General features: G+C 36.3%; 1 protein-coding gene across 1 annotated transcript; it reads right to left on the bottom strand.

Moving 5' to 3' along the window:
- Window positions 1-574: 574 nt before the first annotated feature.
- On the bottom strand, window positions 575-3,406 carry LOC130361355 (uncharacterized). The gene is made up of 2 exons (XM_056564239.1): window positions 1,637-3,406; window positions 575-705 (listed from the first exon to the last, which is right to left on the bottom strand). Exon 1 carries the CDS (start codon window positions 3,002-3,004, stop codon window positions 1,817-1,819), a length of 1,188 nt encoding a protein of 395 aa, XP_056420214.1. The 5' UTR covers window positions 3,005-3,406; the 3' UTR covers window positions 575-705; window positions 1,637-1,816.
- Between the last annotated feature and the right edge of the window lie 24,220 nt (window positions 3,407-27,626).

Genomic DNA, 27,626 nt, shown 5'->3' with positions numbered 1-27,626 from the left:
TGTGAGCGATAAACTCGCTCCCTCCTGTCTAACCATAGTTCATAGTCGGCACGTGCTGTCTGCCACGCCAGTTTATTGGGGGGGGTCGAGGAAGATACAAACTTGGAATATGCTGCGGCTAAGCGAGAACTGGCGGCCGCATGTCCCTCTTGCGACTTACGCTTTAACGTGGAATGATAGCCATTACTTTACCTCTCAGGACTACCTTGGCTGTCTCCCAGAAAAGGGCAGGGTCCCCTTCATGTTGGGCATTGTCAATTTGAAATTCCAGCCACCACCCCCGAAGAAGATCTTGAAAAGACTCATCCTTCGCTAAATAAGAAGGGAAGCGCCACAAAAAGTCAGTCCCCCTCGGGTGTGATTGCCGAAACTCCAACACTACAGGGGAGTGGTCAGAAATGATCAGGTCAGAGATGTCCGTTACAGTCACCCTAGGGCAAAGGGAAGGACTTATCATGAGGTAATCAATTCGGGACCAGGAATTGTGTGTGTGGGAGTAGTGCGTATACTCACGACCATCGGGATGAAAATGTCTCCAGGCATCCACCAAGCCTGTACTGGACAGAAACGGTTGCAGGACCCTGTCACTCTGTCGGATGGCCACTGGCGTCGATGTCGCCCCTCTCCTGTCCACCAGAGGATCCACCACCGAGTTCAGGTCACCTCCAACCACTACCTGCAGACCTGCTGAACTAGTTAACTCATCTGTTAGGGAACGAAAGAAAGAGGCGTTATCTCCATTCGGTGCATATACATTATAAAAAGCATAAGATTGCTCGCCATGTACTAAGGAAATATGGGAAAGACGTCCCGCATCATCATGTGTATGGGAGATGAAATGGTGTTGGAATGCCTTGTGTATCAGAATCAATACACCCGCCTTTCGGTCCACCGCCGGGGAACCATACACACTACCCACCCACAACTTCCTCATTCTAGGGAAATCGGTTGCGGTCAGATGTGTCTCCTGCAAAAGAACCACATCCGGCCTCAAGCGCTTGAGATATCGAAGGATGGACATTCTCTTCTGAGGTGACCTTAGACCCTTCACATTCCACGAAACAATTCTACACATCGTGAATACCGTGAGGAAGGGTAACAGTAATGCACAGGGAGACGTAGGGACACAACACAAAAACCCACCCAAGGGAAACTCCCAGGACTATGGGCAGACAGGAGAAGAGCAGGGATCGCCAGCGCAAGTTATCGAAGTACCTCAGCACATAACAAGAGCTCGCAGAAGGGGAGCGCCACAGTAATCCTAAACCTTTCAACTTAGAGTGTGCCCCTGCCTGCGCAGCTCATAAGAAAAAAACATTTAAATTATAAAAAAAACAGGAAAAAACCATATCTGTAACTCCAACAGTGAGGGAAGCCCTGTGTGGAAAAATGGCAACCCCCTGACTGGATGTGGACCTCACTTTTTTCAGACATGAGAGGAGACAGGAACACCCCTCCCCACACCCACCCGTACACATGACCCCGCCCCACTCCCGAAACATACCCATTAACGATATACAAAGAGCCGCCATGGACCAATCTGTAATAATGGAACAGTCCCCTCAAAATATTATGGCCAATAACTCAAAATCTCAAGTCCCAAGAGTCAAGCACGGGGGTTAAGGATGAACAATACCCGTTATACAGTGCAGTCCTATATTCTCAGCCGTGGTAGAAATGAGATTAGCTTCTATGATGTCATCCTGGATCAGCTGCTCTGCAAGACCGTATGTCCGTGTACTTTATCGGAAGCTGGGGGAAAAGAAAGAAAAAAGAGAGGGGGGGTGCGTGGAAACAATAGCTGGAAGACCGGGATTCAGTCCGGTGACGAGGATCTGCTACTACGGCTTCTGCTCCTCCGTTTTGGAGACTTCTTTCTCTTCCTTCCCTCTGCAGGGGATCGGTCCCTCCCTTCCTTACGACGGGCGGGTCTCTGTGCCAGGGGACCTTGATCTCTTGAGGGGTCTTGGCGGGCAGGTGAATGTCTGGGGTGTCTCTGGTGGTCCGCTAGCACATCTCGCAGTTCCGCCTCGGCTGCTGACGGAGTCTGGTAGGAGCGAAAAGATCCATCCGGCATGTGCACTTTTAATGTGGCTGGGTATTGCAGTTGAAAGCGGCGTTTGGCATTGTATAAGGCAGTGCAAACATTGCTGAAAGCTTTCCTTCTCTTCGCTACATCAGCCGAAAAATCTTCAAATATCAGCATCTTCTTGTTACGGAATGTCAGAGGTGTTGTGCGCTTTCGAAACGCTCTCAGGATGCTAACCTTGTCGTTGTAGTCGAGCAGTTTAAATATGACTTGACGCGGATGGCTATCTACACCCGCCTTGGAAGCAACATTACGGTCAGGCAATTTGCCTATACGGTGTGCCCTCTCCACCCTGCATTTGTGTGGCAGACCCAGCGCCTTAGGTAGATCACTCTTGCAAAAATCTTGAAGGTCCGCAGGAAGGAGCGACTCAGTAACGCCTACCAAACGCAGATTGCTGCGCCTCGAACGGTTCTCTAAATCTTCCAGCTTTCCGCTAACATAGCATAAATCTGTGTCCATTTGGCGCAATTTGGTAGCCAGGCCGCTGTTCTCATCCTCAAGCGCAACAATTCTATGCTCCATCTCGCCAATGCGGCCCTCCTGAGCGCCCAAATCCGTGCGTATCTGCGTTAGGGTGTCACGTATGGTATTTTCTAAAGTTTTCTGTATCGTGGGGGTGATGAGAGAAACTAGCGCTGCGGCCAGTGCCTGTAGATCAGGGTGGGCCGGTAAACCCCCCACAGAGGGTCCTGCGGCCATGGCATCTGAGAGCTGGACCCCCAGACCAGGGGACTCTGCAAGTTGAGAGAACAGGAGTTGGCTACCAGTCACTTCCATTGCAGCAGAAATAGAGGCGCCGTTTGTGGTCTCGTGCTGAGGGGTAGGGGGGCGGGGGGGCCCAGAGGGCGCAGGAGATGCATGCAATCCAGAGACTGCCGGGCCCTGAGGTCCCTTGTGGACAAATTTATCCATGATCTGGCTGTTATGTCCGTTATGTAGTCACTCCCCAAAGTCAGTGTGGGAATGCCCTGTTGCAATAGCAGCTCAGCAGGGGACAGGGAAGAATAGTCAGTGGTGGCTCAGAGGGGCCAATATGGCGCTGAGTGGCGTTGTGCAGGTAACCAGCTGAGTGCACCCGATGAGGGCCCCCTCTCCCCGCACCGGAGCTTGTCCTGACTGCGGGCACCTGTTTTTGTGCTCACCGGGTTTTCCGCAGTCTTCCTCTGGCCGCCCAGCTGTAATCCCGGTCCTCTCTCCGGCACCCGCTATCGCAGTCAGCTTCCGGAACTCCGAGATCGATGCGCTGCCCGGTATAGCACGGCGAGTGAGATCTTCGCTGCTGGCTGACCTCCGTAGCCCTCACGGGGTTGCAGGTTCGTGCAGGGACCGCGAGCGGGGCAAAGTCGCCCGGTACTGTGCCGTTCTGGGGTGTGGGGTACAGGAGCTCCGTCCCTCCGCTCCTCACATGGCCGCGCCGGAACCGGAAGTAAAACTGTTATTTTTGTTGTTATTATTATTCATCAATTTCATCAATATTTTATATATTTTTATTTGGCAAAATATTTCTTGGAATGTCTTTTATCAATTTTGTGCAGAAATTTAGGATAGAGGTTAACCATGTTGCGGTGGGAATTGCTAAACTAAAAATTAATAACAGAAATACAGTTTGCCCCCGAGATTCCAAAGCACAGAATGCACTTCAGATCAACAGCCGAAGCATCGTAGGGGGACCCATTCTAATGGAGACAATGTCCTCCACCCGTTTCCACAACATTGAGGGGCCACTCAAAGAAATGGCCAGTCGAGCTTGAGCCACAGACGGTTGTCTCCATTCTGTATTTCTGTTTTATAATCAACATAATGTATTTTTCATAGTTTTAAATGGCAATAATCAGTTATAGTATGTGATTTATTACATTAACTTATAGATTTTTCTTTACAGTACAGTTATGTCTTAAATCTGCTGTCTGTCTATTGAAAAAGGGATTACTACAAATAAAAAACAGATATTAGAAATCATAAATGTTCCCAATCTCTGTACCTGAGACACGGTTGTGTTATATAAGAAGCTGTCTATAGACGATATACTTATTAAAAACACATATATCTTCATGTATAAGGTAGAGACTATGACATCTTTGCAGGTTTAGATGTTGTATCTAGCCTGATTGTTATCAGTAATTAATATAAATATTAATTACCTGTCTCTTTGTTCCTTTCCTGCAGCTGACGGGGGTATAGGTCCCTTTCACCCTCTCACCGGGCATCAATCACCTATAAAAAGACACAGGTATGATAACATGTCCCTTATACATGCTACAGACGCTAATATATATAACACTCTAGGGCCAGAACTACTTGTCTCAGGGATTATAAAACCGCATTAGAAAAAAAGAACAAAAGAAAAGATGGAACCCATTGAGATATAGATGATAGGGATTTTTATTTCTATTGCAGTGCAGTGTATTATCCCTCCCAGGATGATGTTGACAGAGACTATTGTTAGGTTTTTGGGGGTTTTGTGTTTGAAATGTTTGGGTTATGTGTTATTTTTTGTTTCTTTATTCATAAATTTTAAGGGTAATATATGTTTTTTTATTTTTGGGGGAAGGGGGCAGGAGCAAAATATTTTATAAATTATTTTTGTTTTTTTGTTTTTTAATCAAAAACTGTTATTTTTGTTGTTATTATTATTCATCAATTTCATCAATATTTTCTATATTTTTATTTGGCAAAATATTTCTTGGAATGTCTTTTATCAATTTTGTGCAGAAATTTAGGATAGAGGTTAACCATGTTGCAGTGGGAATTGCTAAACTAAAAATTAATAACAGAAAAACAGTTTGCCCCCGAGGTTCCAAAGCACAGAATGCACTTCAGATCAACAGCCGAAGCATCGTAGGGGGACCCATTCTAATGGAGACAATGTCCTCCACCCGTTTCCACAACATTGAGGGGCCACTCAAAGAAAGGGGCAGTCGAGCTTGAGCCACAGACGGTTGTCTCCATTCTGTATTTCTGTTTTATAATCAACAGAATGTATTTTTCATAGTTTTAAATGGCAATAATCAGTTATAGTATGTGATTTATTACATTAACTTAGAGATTTTTCTTTACAGTACAGTTATGTCTTAAATCTGCGGTCTGTCTATTGAAAAAGGGATTACTACAAATAAAAAACAGATATTAGAAATCATAAATGTTCCCAATCTCTGTAACTGAGACACAGTTGTGTTATATAAGAAGCTGTCTATAGACGATATACTTATTAAAAACACATATATCTTCATGTATAAGGTAGAGACTATGACATCTCTGCAGGTCTAGATGTTATATCTAGCCTGATTGTTATCAGTAATTAATATAAATATTAATTACCTGTCTCTTTGTTCCTTTTCTGCATCTGACGGGGGTATAGGTCCCTTTCACCCTCTCACCGGGCATTAATCACCTATAAAAAGACACAGGTATGATAACATGTCCCTTATACATGCTACAGACGCTAATATATATATAACACTCTAGGGCCAGAACTACTTGTCTCAGGGATTATAAAACCGCATTAGAAAAAAGAACAAAAGAAAAGATGGAACCCATTGAGATATAGATGATAGGGATTTTTATTTCTATTGCAGTGCAGTGTATTATCCCTCCCAGGATGATGTTGACAGAGACTATTGTTAGGTTTTTGGGGGTTTTGTGTTTGTAATGTTTGGGGTATGTGTTATTTTTTGTTTCTTTATTCATAAATTTAAATATTTCTTGGAATGTCTTTTATCAATTTTGTGCAGAAATTTAGGATAGAGGTTAACCATGTTGCGGTGGGAATTGCTAAACTAAAAATTAATAACAGAAATACAGTTTGCCCCCGAGATTCCAAAGCACAGAATACACTTCAGATCAACAGCCGAAGCATCGTAGGGGGACCCATTCTAATGGAGACAATGTCCTCCACCCGTTTCCACAACATTGAGGGGCCACTCAAAGAAATGGGCAGTCGAGCTTGAGCCACAGACGGTTGTCTCCATTCTGTATTTCTGTTTTATAATCAACATAATGTATTTTTCATAGTTTTAATTGGCAACAATCAGTTATAGTATGTGATTTATTACATTAACTCATAGATTTTTCTTTACAGTACAGTTATGTCTTAAATCTGCGGTCAATTTATTGAAAAAGGGATTACTACAAATAAAAAACAGATATTAGAAATCATAAATGTTCCCAATCTCTGTACCTAAGACACAGTTGTGTTATATAAGAAGCTGTCTATAGACGATATACTTATTAAAAACACATATATCTTCATGTGTAAGGTAGAGACTATGACATCTCTGCAGGTCTAGATGTTATATCTAGCCTGATTGTTATCAGTAATTAATATAAATATTAATTACCTGTCTCTTTGTTCCTTTCCTGCAGCTGACGGGGGTATAGGTCCCTTTCACTCTCTCACCGGGCATTAATCACCTATAAAAAGACACAGGTATGATAACATGTCCCTTATGCATGCTACAGACGCTAATATATATAACACTCTAGGGCCAGAACTACTTGTCTCAGGGATTATAAAACCGCATTAGAAAAAAGAACAAAAGAAAAGATGGAACCCATTGAGATATAGATGATAGGGATTTTTATTTCTATTGTAGTGCAGTGTATTATCCCTCCCAGGATGATGTTGACAGACACTATTGTTAGGTTTTTGGGGGTTTAGTGTTTGCAATGTTTGGGGTATGTGTTATTTTTTGTTTCTTTATTCATAAATTTTAAGGGTAATATATGTTTTTTATTTTTGGGGGAAGGGGGCAGGAGCAAAATATTTTATAAATTATTATTATTTATTTGTTTTTTAATCAAAAACTGTTATTTTTGTTGTTATTATTATTCATCAATTTCATCAATATTTTATATATTTTTATTTGGCAAAATATTTCTTGGAATGTCTTTTATCAATTTTGTGCAGAAATTTAGGATAGAGGTTAACCATGTTGCGGTGGGAATTGCTAAACTAAAAATTAATAACAGAAATACAGTTTGCCCCTGAGATTCCAAAGCACAGAATGCACTTCAGATCAACAGCCGAAGCATCGTAGGGGGACCCATTCTAATGGAGACAATGTCCTCCACCCGTTTCCAGAACATTGAGGGGCCACTCAAAGAAATGGGCAGTCGAGCTTGAGCCACAGACGGTTGTCTCCATTCTGTATTTCTGTTTTATAATCAACATAATGTATTTTTCATAGTTTTAAATGGCAATAATCAGTTATAGTATGTGATTTATTACATTAACTTATAGATTTTTCTTTACAGTACAATTATGTCTTAAATCTGCTGTCTGTCTATTGAAAAAGGGATTACTACAAATAAAAAAACAGATATTAGAAATCATAAATGTTCCCAATCTCTGTACCTGAGACATGGTTTTGTTATATAAGAAGCTGTCTATAGACGATATACTTATTAAAAACACATATATCTTCATGTATAAGGTAGAGACTATGACATCTTTGCAGGTTTAGATGTTGTATCTAGCCTGATTGTTATCAGTAATTAATATAAATATTAATTACCTGTCTCTTTGTTCCTTTCCTGCAGCTGACGGGGGTATAGGTCCCTTTCACCCTCTCACCGGGCATCAATCACCTATAAAAAGACACAGGTATGATAACATGTCCCTTATACATGCTACAGACGCTAATATATATAACACTCTAGGGCCAGAACTACTTGTCTCAGGGATTATAAAACCGCATTAGAAAAAAGAACAAAAGAAAAGATGGAACCCATTGAGATATAGATGATAGGGATTTTTATTTCTATTGCAGTGCAGTGTATTATCCCTCCCAGGATGATGTTGACAGAGACTATTGTTAGGTTTTTGGGGGTTTTGTGTTTGTAATGTTTGGGGTATGTGTTATTTTTTGTTTCTTTATTCATAAATTTTAAGGGTAATATATGTTTTTTTATTTTTGGGGGAAGGGGGCAGGAGCAAAATATTTTATAAATTATTTTTGTTTTTTTGTTTTTTAATCAAAAACTGTTATTTTTGTTGTTATTATTATTCATCAATTTCATCAATATTTTCTATATTTTTATTTGGCAAAATATTTCTTGGAATGTCTTTTATCAATTTTGTGCAGAAATTTAGGATAGAGGTTAACCATGTTGCAGTGGGAATTGCTAAACTAAAAATTAATAACAGAAATACAGTTTGCCCCCGAGGTTCCAAAGCACAGAATGCACTTCAGATCAACAGCCGAAGCATCGTAGGGGGACCCATTCTAATGGAGACAATGTCCTCCACCCGTTTCCACAACATTGAGGGGCCACTTAAAGAAAGGGGCAGTCGAGCTTGAGCCACAGACGGTTGTCTCCATTCTGTATTTCTGTTTTATAATCAACATAATGTATTTTTCATAGTTTTAAATGGCAATAATCAGTTATAGTATGTGATTTATTACATTAACTTAGAGATTTTTCTTTACAGTACAGTTATATCTTAAATCTGCGGTCTGTCTATTGAAAAAGGGATTACTACAAATAAAAAACAGATATTAGAAATCATAAATGTTCCCAATCTCTGTACCTGAGACACAGTTGTGTTATATAAGAAGCTGTCTATAGACGATATACTTATTAAAAACACATATATCTTCATGTATAAGGTAGAGACTATGACATCTCTGCAGGTCTAGATGTTATATCTAGCCTGATTGTTATCAGTAATTAATATAAATATTAATTACCTGTCTCTTTGTTCCTTTCCTGCATCTGACGGGGGTATAGGTCCCTTTCACCCTCTCACCGGGCATTAATCACCTATAAAAAGACACAGGTATGATAACATGTCCCTTATACATGCTACAGACGCTAATATATATAACACTCTAGGGCCAGAACTACTTGTCTCAGGGATTATAAAACCGCATTAGAAAAAAGAACAAAAGAAAAGATGGAACCCATTGAGATATAGATGATAGGGATTTTTATTTCTATTGCAGTGCAGTGTATTATCCCTCCCAGGATGATGTTGACAGAGACTATTGTTAGGTTTTTGGGGGTTTTGTGTTTGTAATGTTTGGGGTATGTGTTATTTTTTGTTTCTTTATTCATAAATTTAAATATTTCTTGGAATGTCTTTTATCAATTTTGTGCAGAAATTTAGGATAGAGGTTAACCATGTTGCGGTGGGAATTGCTAAACTAAAAATTAATAACAGAAATACAGTTTGCCCCCGAGATTCCAAAGCACAGAATACACTTCAGATCAACAGCCGAAGCATCGTAGGGGGACCCATTCTAATGGAGACAATGTCCTCCACCCGTTTCCACAACATTGAGGGGCCACTCAAAGAAATGGGCAGTCGAGCTTGAGCCACAGACGGTTGTCTCCATTCTGTATTTCTGTTTTATAATCAACATAATGTATTTTTCATAGTTTTAATTGGCAACAATCAGTTATAGTATGTGATTTATTACATTAACTCATAGATTTTTCTTTACAGTACAGTTATGTCTTAAATCTGCGGTCAATTTATTGAAAAAGGGATTACTACAAATAAAAAACAGATATTAGAAATCATAAATGTTCCCAATCTCTGTACCTAAGACACAGTTGTGTTATATAAGAAGCTGTCTATAGACGATATACTTATTAAAAACACATATATCTTCATGTGTAAGGTAGAGACTATGACATCTCTGCAGGTCTAGATGTTATATCTAGCCTGATTGTTATCAGTAATTAATATAAATATTAATTACCTGTCTCTTTGTTCCTTTCCTGCAGCTGACGGGGGTATAGGTCCCTTTCACTCTCTCACCGGGCATTAATCACCTATAAAAAGACACAGGTATGATAACATGTCCCTTATGCATGCTACAGACGCTAATATATATAACACTCTAGGGCCAGAACTACTTGTCTCAGGGATTATAAAACCGCATTAGAAAAAAGAACAAAAGAAAAGATGGAACCCATTGAGATATAGATGATAGGGATTTTTATTTCTATTGTAGTGCAGTGTATTATCCCTCCCAGGATGATGTTGACAGACACTATTGTTAGGTTTTTGGGGGTTTAGTGTTTGCAATGTTTGGGGTATGTGTTATTTTTTGTTTCTTTATTCATAAATTTTAAGGGTAATATATGTTTTTTATTTTTGGGGGAAGGGGGCAGGAGCAAAATATTTTATAAATTATTATTATTTATTTGTTTTTTAATCAAAAACTGTTATTTTTGTTGTTATTATTATTCATCAATTTCATCAATATTTTATATATTTTTATTTGGCAAAATATTTCTTGGAATGTCTTTTATCAATTTTGTGCAGAAATTTAGGATAGAGGTTAACCATGTTGCGGTGGGAATTGCTAAACTAAAAATTAATAACAGAAATACAGTTTGCCCCTGAGATTCCAAAGCACAGAATGCACTTCAGATCAACAGCCGAAGCATCGTAGGGGGACCCATTCTAATGGAGACAATGTCCTCCACCCGTTTCCAGAACATTGAGGGGCCACTCAAAGAAATGGGCAGTCGAGCTTGAGCCACAGACGGTTGTCTCCATTCTGTATTTCTGTTTTATAATCAACATAATGTATTTTTCATAGTTTTAAATGGCAATAATCAGTTATAGTATGTGATTTATTACATTAACTTATAGATTTTTCTTTACAGTACAATTATGTCTTAAATCTGCTGTCTGTCTATTGAAAAAGGGATTACTACAAATAAAAAAACAGATATTAGAAATCATAAATGTTCCCAATCTCTGTACCTGAGACATGGTTTTGTTATATAAGAAGCTGTCTATAGACGATATACTTATTAAAAACACATATATCTTCATGTATAAGGTAGAGACTATGACATCTTTGCAGGTTTAGATGTTGTATCTAGCCTGATTGTTATCAGTAATTAATATAAATATTAATTACCTGTCTCTTTGTTCCTTTCCTGCAGCTGACGGGGGTATAGGTCCCTTTCACCCTCTCACCGGGCATCAATCACCTATAAAAAGACACAGGTATGATAACATGTCCCTTATACATGCTACAGACGCTAATATATATAACACTCTAGGGCCAGAACTACTTGTCTCAGGGATTATAAAACCGCATTAGAAAAAAGAACAAAAGAAAAGATGGAACCCATTGAGATATAGATGATAGGGATTTTTATTTCTATTGCAGTGCAGTGTATTATCCCTCCCAGGATGATGTTGACAGAGACTATTGTTAGGTTTTTGGGGGTTTTGTGTTTGTAATGTTTGGGGTATGTGTTATTTTTTGTTTCTTTATTCATAAATTTTAAGGGTAATATATGTTTTTTTATTTTTGGGGGAAGGGGGCAGGAGCAAAATATTTTATAAATTATTTTTGTTTTTTTGTTTTTTAATCAAAAACTGTTATTTTTGTTGTTATTATTATTCATCAATTTCATCAATATTTTCTATATTTTTATTTGGCAAAATATTTCTTGGAATGTCTTTTATCAATTTTGTGCAGAAATTTAGGATAGAGGTTAACCATGTTGCAGTGGGAATTGCTAAACTAAAAATTAATAACAGAAATACAGTTTGCCCCCGAGGTTCCAAAGCACAGAATGCACTTCAGATCAACAGCCGAAGCATCGTAGGGGGACCCATTCTAATGGAGACAATGTCCTCCACCCGTTTCCACAACATTGAGGGGCCACTTAAAGAAAGGGGCAGTCGAGCTTGAGCCACAGACGGTTGTCTCCATTCTGTATTTCTGTTTTATAATCAACATAATGTATTTTTCATAGTTTTAAATGGCAATAATCAGTTATAGTATGTGATTTATTACATTAACTTAGAGATTTTTCTTTACAGTACAGTTATATCTTAAATCTGCGGTCTGTCTATTGAAAAAGGGATTACTACAAATAAAAAACAGATATTAGAAATCATAAATGTTCCCAACCTCTGTACCTGAGACACAGTTGTGTTATATAAGAAGCTGTCTATAGACGATATACTTATTAAAAACACATATATCTTCATGTATAAGGTAGAGACTATGACATCTCTGCAGGTCTAGATGTTATATCTAGCCTGATTGTTATCAGTAATTAATATAAATATTAATTACCTGTCTCTTTGTTCCTTTCCTGCATCTGACGGGGGTATAGGTCCCTTTCACCCTCTCACCGGGCATTAATCACCTATAAAAAGACACAGGTATGATAACATGTCCCTTATACATGCTACAGACGCTAATATATATAACACTCTAGGGCCAGAACTACTTGTCTCAGGGATTATAAAACCGCATTAGAAAAAAGAACAAAAGAAAAGATGGAACCCATTGAGATATAGATGATAGGGATTTTTATTTCTATTGCAGTGCAGTGTATTATCCCTCCCAGGATGATGTTGACAGAGACTATTGTTAGGTTTTTGGGGGTTTTGTGTTTGTAATGTTTGGGGTATGTGTTATTTTTTGTTTCTTTATTCATAAATTTAAATATTTCTTGGAATGTCTTTTATCAATTTTGTGCAGAAATTTAGGATAGAGGTTAACCATGTTGCGGTGGGAATTGCTAAACTAAAAATTAATAACAGAAATACAGTTTGCCCCCGAGATTCCAAAGCACAGAATGCACTTCAGATCAACAGCCGAACCATCGTAGGGGGACCCATTCTAATGGAGACAATGTCCTCCACCCGTTTCCAGAACATTGAGGGGCCACTCAAAGAAATGGGCAGTCGAGCTTGAGCCACAGACGGTTGTCTCCATTCTGTATTTCTGTTTTATAATCAACATAATGTATTTTTCATAGTTTTAAATGGCAACAATCAGTTATAGTATGTGATTTATTACATTAACTTATAGATTTTTCTTTACAGTACAGTTATGTCTTAAATCTGCGGTCAATCTATTGAAAAAGGGATTACTACAAATAAAAAACAGATATTAGAAATCATAAATGTTCCTAATCTCTGTACCTGAGACATGGTTGTGTTATATAAGAAGCTGTCTATAGACGATATACTTATTAAAAACACATATATCTTCATGTATAAGGTAGAGACTATGACATCTCTGCAGGTCTAGATGTTATATCTAGCCTGATTGTTATCAGTAATTAATATAAATATTAATTACCTGTCTCTTTGTTCCTTTCCTGCAGCTGACGGGGGTATAGGTCCCTTTCACTCTCTCACCGGGCATTAATCACCTATAAAAAGACACAGGTATGATAACATGTCCCTTATACATGCTACAGACGCTAATATATATAACACTCTAGGGCCAGAACTACTTGTCTCAGGGATTATAAAACCGCATTAGAAAAAAGAACAAAAGAAAAGATGGAACCCATTGAGATATAGGTGATAGGGATTTTTATTTCTATTGTAGTGCAGTGTATTATCCCTCCCAGGATGATATTGACAGACACTATTGTTAGGTTTTTGGGGGTTTAGTGTTTGCAATGTTTGGGGTATGTGTTATTTTTTGTTTCTTTATTCATAAATTTTAAGGGTAATATATGTTTTTTATTTTTGGGGGAAGGGGGCAGGAGCAAAATATTTTATAAATTATTATTATTTATTTGTTTTTTAATCAAAAACTGTTATTTTTGTTGTTATTATTATTCATCAATTTCATCAATATTTTATATATTTTTATTTGGCAAAATATTTCTTGGAATGTCTTTTATCAATTTTGTGCAGAAATTTAGGATAGAGGTTAACCATGTTGCGGTGGGAATTGCTAAACTAAAAATTAATAACAGAAATACAGTTTGCCCCTGAGATTCCAAAGCACAGAATGCACTTCAGATCAACAGCCGAAGCATCTTAGGGGGACCCATTCTAATGGAGACAATGTCCTCCACCCGTTTCCAGAACATTGAGGGGCCACTCAAAGAAATGGGCAGTCGAGCTTGAGCCACAGACGGTTGTCTCCATTCTGTATTTCTGTTTTATAATCAACATAATGTATTTTTCATAGTTTTAAATGGCAATAATCAGTTATAGTATGTGATTTATTACATTAACTTATAGATTTTTCTTTACAGTACAGTTATGTCTTAAATCTGCTGTCTGTCTATTGAAAAAGGGATTACTACAAATAAAAAACAGATATTAGAAATCATAAATGTTCCCAATCTCTGTACCTGAGACACGGTTGTGTTATATAAGAAGCTGTCTATAGACGATATACTTATTAAAAACACATATATCTTCATGTATAAGGTAGAGACTATGACATCTTTGCAGGTTTAGATGTTGTATCTAGCCTGATTGTTATCAGTAATTAATATAAATATTAATTACCTGTCTCTTTGTTCCTTTCCTGCAGCTGACGGGGGTATAGGTCCCTTTCACCCTCTCACCGGGCATCAATCACCTATAAAAAGACACAGGTATGATAACATGTCCCTTATACATGCTACAGACGCTAATATATATAACACTCTAGGGCCAGAACTACTTGTCTCAGGGATTATAAAACCGCATTAGAAAAAAAGAACAAAAGAAAAGATGGAACCCATTGAGATATAGATGATAGGGATTTTTATTTCTATTGCAGTGCAGTGTATTATCCCTCCCAGGATGATGTTGACAGAGACTATTGTTAGGTTTTTGGGGGTTTTGTGTTTGAAATGTTTGGGTTATGTGTTATTTTTTGTTTCTTTATTCATAAATTTTAAGGGTAATATATGTTTTTTTATTTTTGGGGGAAGGGGGCAGGAGCAAAATATTTTATAAATTATTTTTGTTTTTTTGTTTTTTAATCAAAAACTGTTATTTTTGTTGTTATTATTATTCATCAATTTCATCAATATTTTCTATATTTTTATTTGGCAAAATATTTCTTGGAATGTCTTTTATCAATTTTGTGCAGAAATTTAGGATAGAGGTTAACCATGTTGCAGTGGGAATTGCTAAACTAAAAATTAATAACAGAAAAACAGTTTGCCCCCGAGGTTCCAAAGCACAGAATGCACTTCAGATCAACAGCCGAAGCATCGTAGGGGGACCCATTCTAATGGAGACAATGTCCTCCACCCGTTTCCACAACATTGAGGGGCCACTCAAAGAAAGGGGCAGTCGAGCTTGAGCCACAGACGGTTGTCTCCATTCTGTATTTCTGTTTTATAATCAACAGAATGTATTTTTCATAGTTTTAAATGGCAATAATCAGTTATAGTATGTGATTTATTACATTAACTTAGAGATTTTTCTTTACAGTACAGTTATGTCTTAAATCTGCGGTCTGTCTATTGAAAAAGGGATTACTACAAATAAAAAACAGATATTAGAAATCATAAATGTTCCCAATCTCTGTACCTGAGACACAGTTGTGTTATATAAGAAGCTGTCTATAGACGATATACTTATTAAAAACACATATATCTTCATGTATAAGGTAGAGACTATGACATCTCTGCAGGTCTAGATGTTATATCTAGCCTGATTGTTATCAGTAATTAATATAAATATTAATTACCTGTCTCTTTGTTCCTTTCCTGCAGCTGACGGGGGTATAGGTCCCTTTCACTCTCTCACCGGGCATTAATCACCTATAAAAAGACACAGGTATGATAACATGTCCCTTATACATGCTACAGACGCTAATATTTATAACACTCTAGGGCCAGAACTACTTGTCTCAGGGATTATAAAACCGCATTAGAAAAAAGAACAAAAGAAAAGATGGAACCCATTGAGATATAGATGATAGGGATTTTTATTTCTATTGTAGTGCAGTGTATTATCCCTCCCAGGATGATGTTGACAGAGACTATTGTTAGGTTTTTGGGGGTTTAGTGTTTGCAATGTTTGGGGTATGTGTTATTTTTTGTTTCTTTATTCATAAATTTTAAGGGTAATATATGTTTTTTATTTTTGGGGGAAGGGGGCAGGAGCAAAATATTTTATAAATTATTTTTGTTTTTTTGTTTTTTAATCAAAAACTGTTATTTTTGTTGTTATTATTATTCATCAATTTCATCAATATTTTATATATTTTTATTTGGCAAAATATTTCTTGGAATGTCTTTTATCAATTTTGTGCAGAAATTTAGGATAGAGGTTAACCATGTTGCGGTGGGAATTGCTAAACTAAAAATTAATAACAGAAATACAGTTTGCCCCTGAGATTCCAAAGCACAGAATGCACTTCAGATCAACAGCCGAAGCATCGTAGGGGGACCCATTCTAATGGAGACAATGTCCTCCACCCGTTTCCAGAACATTGAGGGGCCACTCAAAGAAATGGGCAGTCGAGCTTGAGCCACAGACGGTTGTCTCCATTCTGTATTTCTGTTTTATAATCAACATAATGTATTTTTCATAGTTTTAAATGGCAATAATCAGTTATAGTATGTGATTTATTACATTAACTTATAGATTTTTCTTTACAGTACAATTATGTCTTAAATCTGCTGTCTGTCTATTGAAAAAGGGATTACTACAAATAAAAAAACAGATATTAGAAATCATAAATGTTCCCAATCTCTGTACCTGAGACATGGTTTTGTTATATAAGAAGCTGTCTATAGACGATATACTTATTAAAAACACATATATCTTCATGTATAAGGTAGAGACTATGACATCTTTGCAGGTTTAGATGTTGTATCTAGCCTGATTGTTATCAGTAATTAATATAAATATTAATTACCTGTCTCTTTGTTCCTTTCCTGCAGCTGACGGGGGTATAGGTCCCTTTCACCCTCTCACCGGGCATCAATCACCTATAAAAAGACACAGGTATGATAACATGTCCCTTATACATGCTACAGACGCTAATATATATAACACTCTAGGGCCAGAACTACTTGTCTCAGGGATTATAAAACCGCATTAGAAAAAAGAACAAAAGAAAAGATGGAACCCATTGAGATATAGATGATAGGGATTTTTATTTCTATTGCAGTGCAGTGTATTATCCCTCCCAGGATGATGTTGACAGAGACTATTGTTAGGTTTTTGGGGGTTTTGTGTTTGTACTGTTTGGGGTATGTGTTATTTTTTGTTTCTTTATTCATAAATTTTAAGGGTAATATATGTTTTTTTATTTTTGGGGGAAGGGGGCAGGAGCAAAATATTTTATAAATTATTTTTGTTTTTTTGTTTTTTAATCAAAAACTGTTATTTTTGTTGTTATTATTATTCATCAATTTCATCAATATTTTCTATATTTTTATTTGGCAAAATATTTCTTGGAATGTCTTTTATCAATTTTGTGCAGAAATTTAGGATAGAGGTTAACCATGTTGCAGTGGGAATTGCTAAACTAAAAATTAATAACAGAAATGCAGTTTGCCCCCGAGGTTCCAAAGCACAGAATGCACTTCAGATCAACAGCCGAAGCATCGTAGGGGGACCCATTCTAATGGAGACAATGTCCTCCACCCGTTTCCACAACATTGAGGGGCCACTTAAAGAAAGGGGCAGTCGAGCTTGAGCCACAGACGGTTGTCTCCATTCTGTATTTCTGTTTTATAATCAACATAATGTATTTTTCATAGTTTTAAATGGCAATAATCAGTTATAGTATGTGATTTATTACATTAACTTAGAGATTTTTCTTTACAGTACAGTTATGTCTTAAATCTGCGGTCTGTCTATTGAAAAAGGGATTACTACAAATAAAAAACAGATATTAGAAATCATAAATGTTCCCAATCTCTGTACCTGAGACACAGTTGTGTTATATAAGAAGCTGTCTATAGACGATATACTTATTAAAAACACATATATCTTCATGTATAAGGTAGAGACTATGACATCTCTGCAGGTCTAGATGTTATATCTAGCCTGATTGTTATCAGTAATTAATATAAATATTAATTACCTGTCTCTTTGTTCCTTTCCTGCATCTGACGGGGGTATAGGTCCCTTTCACCCTCTCACCGGGCATTAATCACCTATAAAAAGACACAGGTATGATAACATGTCCCTTATACATGCTACAGACGCTAATATATATAACACTCTAGGGCCAGAACTACTTGTCTCAGGGATTATAAAACCCCATTAGAAAAAAGAACAAAAGAAAAGATGGAACCCATTGAGATATAGATGATAGGGATTTTTATTTCTATTGCAGTGCAGTGTATTATCCCTCCCAGGATGATGTTGACAGAGACTATTGTTAGGTTTTTGGGGGTTTTGTGTTTGTAATGTTTGGGGTATGTGTTATTTTTTGTTTCTTTATTCATAAATTTAAATATTTCTTGGAATGTCTTTTATCAATTTTGTGCAGAAATTTAGGATAGAGGTTAACAATGTTGCGGTGGGAATTGCTAAACTAAAAATTAATAACAGAAATACAGTTTGCCCCCGAGATTCCAAAGCACAGAATGCACTTCAGATCAACAGCCGAACCATCGTAGGGGGACCCATTCTAATGGAGACAATGTCCTCCACCCGTTTCCAGAACATTGAGGGGCCACTCAAAGAAATGGGCAGTCGAGCTTGAGCCACAGACGGTTGTCTCCATTCTGTATTTCTGTTTTATAATCAACATAATGTATTTTTCATAGTTTTAAATGGCAACAATCAGTTATAGTATGTGATTTATTACATTAACTTATAGATTTTTCTTTACAGTACAGTTATGTCTTAAATCTGCGGTCAATCTATTGAAAAAGGGATTACTACAAATAAAAAACAGATATTAGAAATCATAAATGTTCCTAATCTCTGTACCTGAGACATGGTTGTGTTATATAAGAAGCTGTCTATAGACGATATACTTATTAAAAACACATATATCTTCATGTATAAGGTAGAGACTATGACATCTCTGCAGGTCTAGATGTTATATCTAGCCTGATTGTTATCAGTAATTAATATAAATATTAATTACCTGTCTCTTTGTTCCTTTCCTGCAGCTGACGGGGGTATCAGTCCCTTTCACTCTCTCACCGGGCATTAATCACCTATAAAAAGACACAGGTATGATAACATGTCCCTTATACATGCTACAGACGCTAATATATATAACACTCTAGGGCCAGAACTACTTGTCTCAGGGATTATAAAACCGCATTAGAAAAAAGAACAAAAGAAAAGATGGAACCCATTGAGATATAGATGATAGGGATTTTTATTTCTATTGTAGTGCAGTGTATTATCCCTCCCAGGATGATGTTGACAGAGACTATTGTTAGGTTTTTGGGGGTTTAGTGTTTGCAATGTTTGGGGTATGTGTTATTTTTTGTTTCTTTATTCATAAATTTTAAGGGTAATATATGTTTTTTATTTTTGGGGGAAGGGGGCAGGAGCAAAATATTTTATAAATTATTTTTGTTTTTTTGTTTTTTAATCAAAAACTGTTATTTTTGTTGTTATTATTATTCATCAATTTCATCAATATTTTCTATATTTTTATTTGGCAAAATATTTCTTGGAATGTCTTTTATCAATTTTGTGCAGAAATTTAGAATAGAGGTTAACCATGTTGCAGTGGGAATTGCTAAACTAAAAATTAATAACAGAAATACAGTTTGCCCCCGAGGTTCCAAAGCACAGAATGCACTTCAGATCAACAGCCGAAGCATCGTAGGGGGACCCATTCTAATGGAGACAATGTCCTCCACCCGTTTCCACAACATTGAGGGGCCACTCAAAGAAAGGGGCAGTCGAGCTTGAGCCACAGACGGTTGTCTCCATTCTGTATTTCTGTTTTATAATCAACAGAATGTATTTTTCATAGTTTTAAATGGCAATAATCAGTTATAGTATGTGATTTATTACATTAACTTAGAGATTTTTCTTTACAGTACAGTTATGTCTTAAATCTGCGGTCTGTCTATTGAAAAAGGGATTACTACAAATAAAAAACAGATATTAGAAATCATAAATGTTCCCAATCTCTGTAACTGAGACACAGTTGTGTTATATAAGAAGCTGTCTATAGACGATATACTTATTAAAAACACATATATCTTCATGTATAAGGTAGAGACTATGACATCTCTGCAGGTCTAGATGTTATATCTAGCCTGATTGTTATCAGTAATTAATATAAATATTAATTACCTGTCTCTTTGTTCCTTTCCTGCATCTGACGGGGGTATAGGTCCCTTTCACCCTCTCACCGGGCATTAATCACCTATAAAAAGACACAGGTATGATAACATGTCCCTTATACATGCTACAGACGCTAATATATATATAACACTCTAGGGCCAGAACTACTTGTCTCAGGGATTATAAAACCGCATTAGAAAAAAGAACAAAAGAAAAGATGGAACCCATTGAGATATAGATGATAGGGATTTTTATTTCTATTGCAGTGCAGTGTATTATCCCTCCCAGGATGATGTTGACAGAGACTATTGTTAGGTTTTTGGGGGTTTTGTGTTTGTAATGTTTGGGGTATGTGTTATTTTTTGTTTCTTTATTCATAAATTTAAATATTTCTTGGAATGTCTTTTATCAATTTTGTGCAGAAATTTAGGATAGAGGTTAACCATGTTGCGGTGGGAATTGCTAAACTAAAAATTAATAACAGAAATACAGTTTGCCCCCGAGATTCCAAAGCACAGAATACACTTCAGATCAACAGCCGAAGCATCGTAGGGGGACCCATTCTAATGGAGACAATGTCCTCCACCCGTTTCCACAACATTGAGGGGCCACTCAAAGAAATGGGCAGTCGAGCTTGAGCCACAGACGGTTGTCTCCATTCTGTATTTCTGTTTTATAATCAACATAATGTATTTTTCATAGTTTTAAATGGCAACAATCAGTTATAGTATGTGATTTATTACATTAACTTATAGATTTTTCTTTACAGTACAGTTATGTCTTAAATCTGCGGTCAATCTATTGAAAAAGGGATTACTACAAATAAAAAACAGATATTAGAAATCATAAATGTTCCCAATCTCTGTACCTAAGACACAGTTGTGTTATATAAGAAGCTGTCTATAGACGATATACTTATTAAAAACACATATATCTTCATGTGTAAGGTAGAGACTATGACATCTCTGCAGGTCTAGATGTTATATCTAGCCTGATTGTTATCAGTAATTAATATAAATATTAATTACCTGTCTCTTTGTTTCTTTCCTGCAGCTGACGGGGGTATAGGTCCCTTTCACTCTCTCACCGGGCATTAATCACCTATAAAAAGACACAGGTATGATAACATGTCCCTTATGCATGCTACAGACGCTAATATATATAACACTCTAGGGCCAGAACTACTTGTCTCAGGGATTATAAAACCGCATTAGAAAAAAGAACAAAAGAAAAGATGGAACCCATTGAGATATAGATGATAGGGATTTTTATTTCTATTGTAGTGCAGTGTATTATCCCTCCCAGGATGATGTTGACAGACACTATTGTTAGGTTTTTGGGGGTTTAGTGTTTGCAATGTTTGGGGTATGTGTTATTTTTTGTTTCTTTATTCATAAATTTTAAGGGTAATATATGTTTTTTATTTTTGGGGGAAGGGGGCAGGAGCAAAATATTTTATAAATTATTATTATTTATTTGTTTTTTAATCAAAAACTGTTATTTTTGTTGTTATTATTATTCATCAATTTCATCAATATTTTATATATTTTTATTTGGCAAAATATTTCTTGGAATGTCTTTTATCAATTTTGTGCAGAAATTTAGGATAGAGGTTAACCATGTTGCGGTGGGAATTGCTAAACTAAAAATTAATAACAGAAATACAGTTTGCCCCTGAGATTCCAAAGCACAGAATGCACTTCAGATCAACAGCCGAAGCATCGTAGGGGGACCCATTCTAATGGAGACAATGTCCTCCACCCGTTTCCAGAACATTGAGGGGCCACTCAAAGAAATGGGCAGTCGAGCTTGAGCCACAGACGGTTGTCTCCATTCTGTATTTCTGTTTTATAATCAACATAATGTATTTTTCATAGTTTTAAATGGCAATAATCAGTTATAGTATGTGATTTATTACATTAACTTATAGATTTTTCTTTACAGTACAATTATGTCTTAAATCTGCTGTCTGTCTATTAAAAAAGGGATTACTACAAATAAAAAAACAGATATTAGAAATCATAAATGTTCCCAATCTCTGTACCTGAGACATGGTTTTGTTATATAAGAAGCTGTCTATAGACGATATACTTATTAAAAACACATATATCTTCATGTATAAGGTAGAGACTATGACATCTTTGCAGGTTTAGATGTTGTATCTAGCCTGATTGTTATCAGTAATTAATATAAATATTAATTACCTGTCTCTTTGTTCCTTTCCTGCAGCTGACGGGGGTATAGGTCCCTTTCACCCTCTCACCGGGCATCAATCACCTATAAAAAGACACAGGTATGATAACATGTCCCTTATACATGCTACAGACGCTAATATATATAACACTCTAGGGCCAGAACTACTTGTCTCAGGGATTATAAAACCGCATTAGAAAAAAGAACAAAAGAAAAGATGGAACCCATTGAGATATAGATGATAGGGATTTTTATTTCTATTGCAGTGCAGTGTATTATCCCTCCCAGGATGATGTTGACAGAGACTATTGTTAGGTTTTTGGGGGTTTTGTGTTTGTACTGTTTGGGGTATGTGTTATTTTTTGTTTCTTTATTCATAAATTTTAAGGGTAATATATGTTTTTTTATTTTTGGGGGAAGGGGGCAGGAGCAAAATATTTTATAAATTATTTTTGTTTTTTTGTTTTTTAATCAAAAACTGTTATTTTTGTTGTTATTATTATTCATCAATTTCATCAATATTTTCTATATTTTTATTTGGCAAAATATTTCTTGGAATGTCTTTTATCAATTTTGTGCAGAAATTTAGGATAGAGGTTAACCATGTTGCAGTGGGAATTGCTAAACTAAAAATTAATAACAGAAATACAGTTTGCCCCCGAGGTTCCAAAGCACAGAATGCACTTCAGATCAACAGCCGAAGCATCGTAGGGGGACCCATTCTAATGGAGACAATGTCCTCCACCCGTTTCCACAACATTGAGGGGCCACTTAAAGAAAGGGGCAGTCGAGCTTGAGCCACAGACGGTTGTCTCCATTCTGTATTTCTGTTTTATAATCAACATAATGTATTTTTCATAGTTTTAAATGGCAATAATCAGTTATAGTATGTGATTTATTACATTAACTTAGAGATTTTTCTTTACAGTACAGTTATGTCTTAAATCTGCGGTCTGTCTATTGAAAAAGGGATTACTACAAATAAAAAACAGATATTAGAAATCATAAATGTTCCCAATCTCTGTACCTGAGACACAGTTGTGTTATATAAGAAGCTGTCTATAGACGATATACTTATTAAAAACACATATATCTTCATGTATAAGGTAGAGACTATGACATCTCTGCAGGTCTAGATGTTATATCTAGCCTGATTGTTATCAGTAATTAATATAAATATTAATTACCTGTCTCTTTGTTCCTTTCCTGCATCTGACGGGGGTATAGGTCCCTTTCACCCTCTCACCGGGCATTAATCACCTATAAAAAGACACAGGTATGATAACATGTCCCTTATACATGCTACAGACGCTAATATATATAACACTCTAGGGCCAGAACTACTTGTCTCAGGGATTATAAAACCGCATTAGAAAAAAGAACAAAAGAAAAGATGGAACCCATTGAGATATAGATGATAGGGATTTTTATTTCTATTGCAGTGCAGTGTATTATCCCTCCCAGGATGATGTTGACAGAGACTATTGTTAGGTTTTTGGGGGTTTTGTGTTTGTAATGTTTGGGGTATGTGTTATTTTTTGTTTCTTTATTCATAAATTTAAATATTTCTTGGAATGTCTTTTATCAATTTTGTGCAGAAATTTAGGATAGAGGTTAACCATGTTGCGGTGGGAATTGCTAAACTAAAAATTAATAACAGAAATACAGTTTGCCCCCGAGATTCCAAAGCACAGAATGCACTTCAGATCAACAGCCGAACCATCGTAGGGGGACCCATTCTAATGGAGACAATGTCCTCCACCCGTTTCCAGAACATTGAGGGGCCACTCAAAGAAATGGGCAGTCGAGCTTGAGCCACAGACGGTTGTCTCCATTCTGTATTTCTGTTTTATAATCAACATAATGTATTTTTCATAGTTTTAAATGGCAACAATCAGTTATAGTATGTGATTTATTACATTAACTTATAGATTTTTCTTTACAGTACAGTTATGTCTTAAATCTGCGGTCAATCTATTGAAAAAGGGATTACTACAAATAAAAAACAGATATTAGAAATCATAAATGTTCCTAATCTCTGTACCTGAGACATGGTTGTGTTATATAAGAAGCTGTCTATAGACGATATACTTATTAAAAACACATATATCTTCATGTATAAGGTAGAGACTATGACATCTCTGCAGGTCTAGATGTTATATCTAGCCTGATTGTTATCAGTAATTAATATAAATATTAATTACCTGTCTCTTTGTTCCTTTCCTGCAGCTGACGGGGGTATAGGTCCCTTTCACTCTCTCACCGGGCATTAATTACCTATAAAAAGACACAGGTATGATAACATGTCCCTTATACATGCTACAGACGCTAATATATATAACACTCTAGGGCCAGAACTACTTGTCTCAGGGATTATAAAACCGCATTAGAAAAAAGAACAAAAGAAAAGATGGAACCCATTGAGATATAGGTGATAGGGATTTTTATTTCTATTGTAGTGCAGTGTATTATCCCTCCCAGGATGATGTTGACAGACACTATTGTTAGGTTTTTGGGGGTTTAGTGTTTGCAATGTTTGGGGTATGTGTTATTTTTTGTTTCTTTATTCATAAATTTTAAGGGTAATATATGTTTTTTATTTTTGGGGGAAGGGGGCAGGAGCAAAATATTTTATAAATTATTATTATTTATTTGTTTTTTAATCAAAAACTGTTATTTTTGTTGTTATTATTATTCATCAATTTCATCAATATTTTATATATTTTTATTTGGCAAAATATTTCTTGGAATGTCTTTTATCAATTTTGTGCAGAAATTTAGGATAGAGGTTAACCATGTTGCAGTGGGAATTGCTAAACTAAAAATTAATAACAGAAATACAGTTTGCCCCCGAGGTTCCAAAGCACAGAATGCACTTCAGATCAACAGCCGAAGCATCTTAGGGGGACCCATTCTAATGGAGACAATGTCCTCCACCCGTTTCCAGAACATTGAGGGGCCACTCAAAGAAATGGGCAGTCGAGCTTGAGCCACAGACGGTTGTCTCTATTCTGTATTTCTGTTTTATAATCAACATAATGTATTTTTCATAGTTTTAAATGGCAATAATCAGTTATAGTATGTGATTTATTACATTAACTTATAGATTTTTCTTTACAGTACAGTAATGTCTTAAATCTGCTGTCTGTCTATTGAAAAAGGGATTAATACAAATAAAAAAACAGATATTAGAAATCATAAATATTCCCAATCTCTGTACCTGAGACATGGTTGTGTTATATAAGAAGCTGTCTATAGACGATATACTTATTAAAAACACATATATCTTCATGTATAAGGTAGAGACTATGACATCTTTGCAGGTTTAGATGTTGTATCTAGCCTGATTGTTATCAGTAATTAATATAAATATTATTTACCTGTCTCTTTGTTCCTTTCCTGCAGCTGACGGGGGTATAGGTCCCTTTCACCCTCTCACCGGGCATCAATCACCTATAAAAAGACACAGGTATGATAACATGTCCCTTATACATGCTACAGACGCTAATATATATAACACTCTAGGGCCAGAACTACTTGTCTCAGGGATTATAAAACCGCATTAGAAAAAAGAACAAAAGAAAAGATGGAACCCATTGAGATATAGATGATAGGGATTTTTATTTCTATTGCAGTGCAGTGTATTATCCCTCCCAGGATGATGTTGACAGAGACTATTGTTAGGTTTTTGGGGGTTTTGTGTTTGTAATGTTTGGGGTATGTGTTATTTTTTGTTTCTTTATTCATAAATTTTAAGGGTAATATATGTTTTTTTATTTTTGGGGGAAGGGGGCAGGAGCAAAATATTTTATAAATTATTTTTGTTTTTTTTGTTTTTTAATCAAAAACTGTTATTTTTGTTGTAATTATTATTCATCAATTTCATCAATATTTTCTATATTTTTATTTGGCAAAATATTTCTTGGAATGTCTTTTATCAATTTTGTGCAGAAATTTAGGATAGAGGTTAACCATGTTGCAGTGGGAATTGCTAAACTAAAAATTAATAACAGAAATACAGTTTGCCCCCGAGGTTCCAAAGCACAGAATGCACTTCAGATCAACAGCCGAAGCATCGTAGGGGGACCCATTCTAATGGAGACAATGTCCTCCACCCGTTTCAAAAACATTGAGGGGCCACTCAAAGAAAGGGGCAGTCGAGCTTGAGCCACAGACGGTTGTCTCCATTCTGTATTTCTGTTTTATAATCAACATAATGTATTTTTCATAGTTTTAAATGGCAATAATCAGTTATAGTATGTGATTTATTACATTAACTTAGAGATTTTTCTTTACAGTACAGTTATGTCTTAAATCTGCGGTCTGTCTATTGAAAAAGGGATTACTACAAATAAAAAACAGATATTAGAAATCATAAATGTTCCCAATCTCTGTACCTGAGACACAGTTGTGTTATATAAGAAGCTGTCTATAGACGATATACTGATTAAAAACACATATATCTTCATGTATAAGGTAGAGACTATGACATCTCTGTAGGTCTAGATGTTATATCTAGCCTGATTGTTATCAGTAATTAATATAAATATTAATTACCTGTCTCTTTGTTCCTTTCCTGCATCTGACGGGGGTATAGGTCCCTTTCACCCTCTCACCGGGCATTAATCACCTATAAAAAGACACAGGTATGATAACATGTCCCTTATACATGCTACAGACGCTAATATATATAACACTCTAGGGCCAGAACTACTTGTCTCAGGGATTATAAAACCGCATTAGAAAAAAGAACAAAAGAAAAGATGGAACCCATTGAGATATAGATGATAGGGATTTTTATTTCTATTGCAGTGCAGTGTATTATCCCTCCCAGGATGATGTTGACAGAGACTATTGTTAGGTTTTTGGGGGTTTTGTGTTTGTAATGTTTGGGGTATGTGTTATTTTTTGTTTCTTTATTCATAAATTTAAATATTTCTTGGAATGTCTTTTATCAATTTTGTGCAGAAATTTAGGATAGAGGTTAACCATGTTGCGGTGGGAATTGCTAAACTAAAAATTAATAACAGAAATACAGTTTGCCCCCGAGATTCCAAAGCACAGAATGCACTTCAGATCAACAGCCGAACCATCGTAGGGGGACCCATTCTAATGGAGACAATGTCCTCCACCCGTTTCCAGAACATTGAGGGGCCACTCAAAGAAATGGGCAGTCGAGCTTGAGCCACAGACGGTTGTCTCCATTCTGTATTTCTGTTTTATAATCAACATAATGTATTTTTCATAGTTTTAAATGGCAATAATCAGTTATAGTATGTGATTTATTACATTAACTTATAGATTTTTCTTTACAGTACAGTTATGTCTTAAATCTGCGGTCAATCTATTGAAAAAGGGATTACTACAAATAAAAAACAG

Source organism: Hyla sarda, chromosome 3, assembly GCF_029499605.1.
Source record: "Hyla sarda isolate aHylSar1 chromosome 3, aHylSar1.hap1, whole genome shotgun sequence".
NCBI lineage: Eukaryota > Metazoa > Chordata > Amphibia > Anura > Hylidae > Hyla > Hyla sarda.
This window is presented reverse-complemented; position numbering and strand designations above follow the sequence as displayed.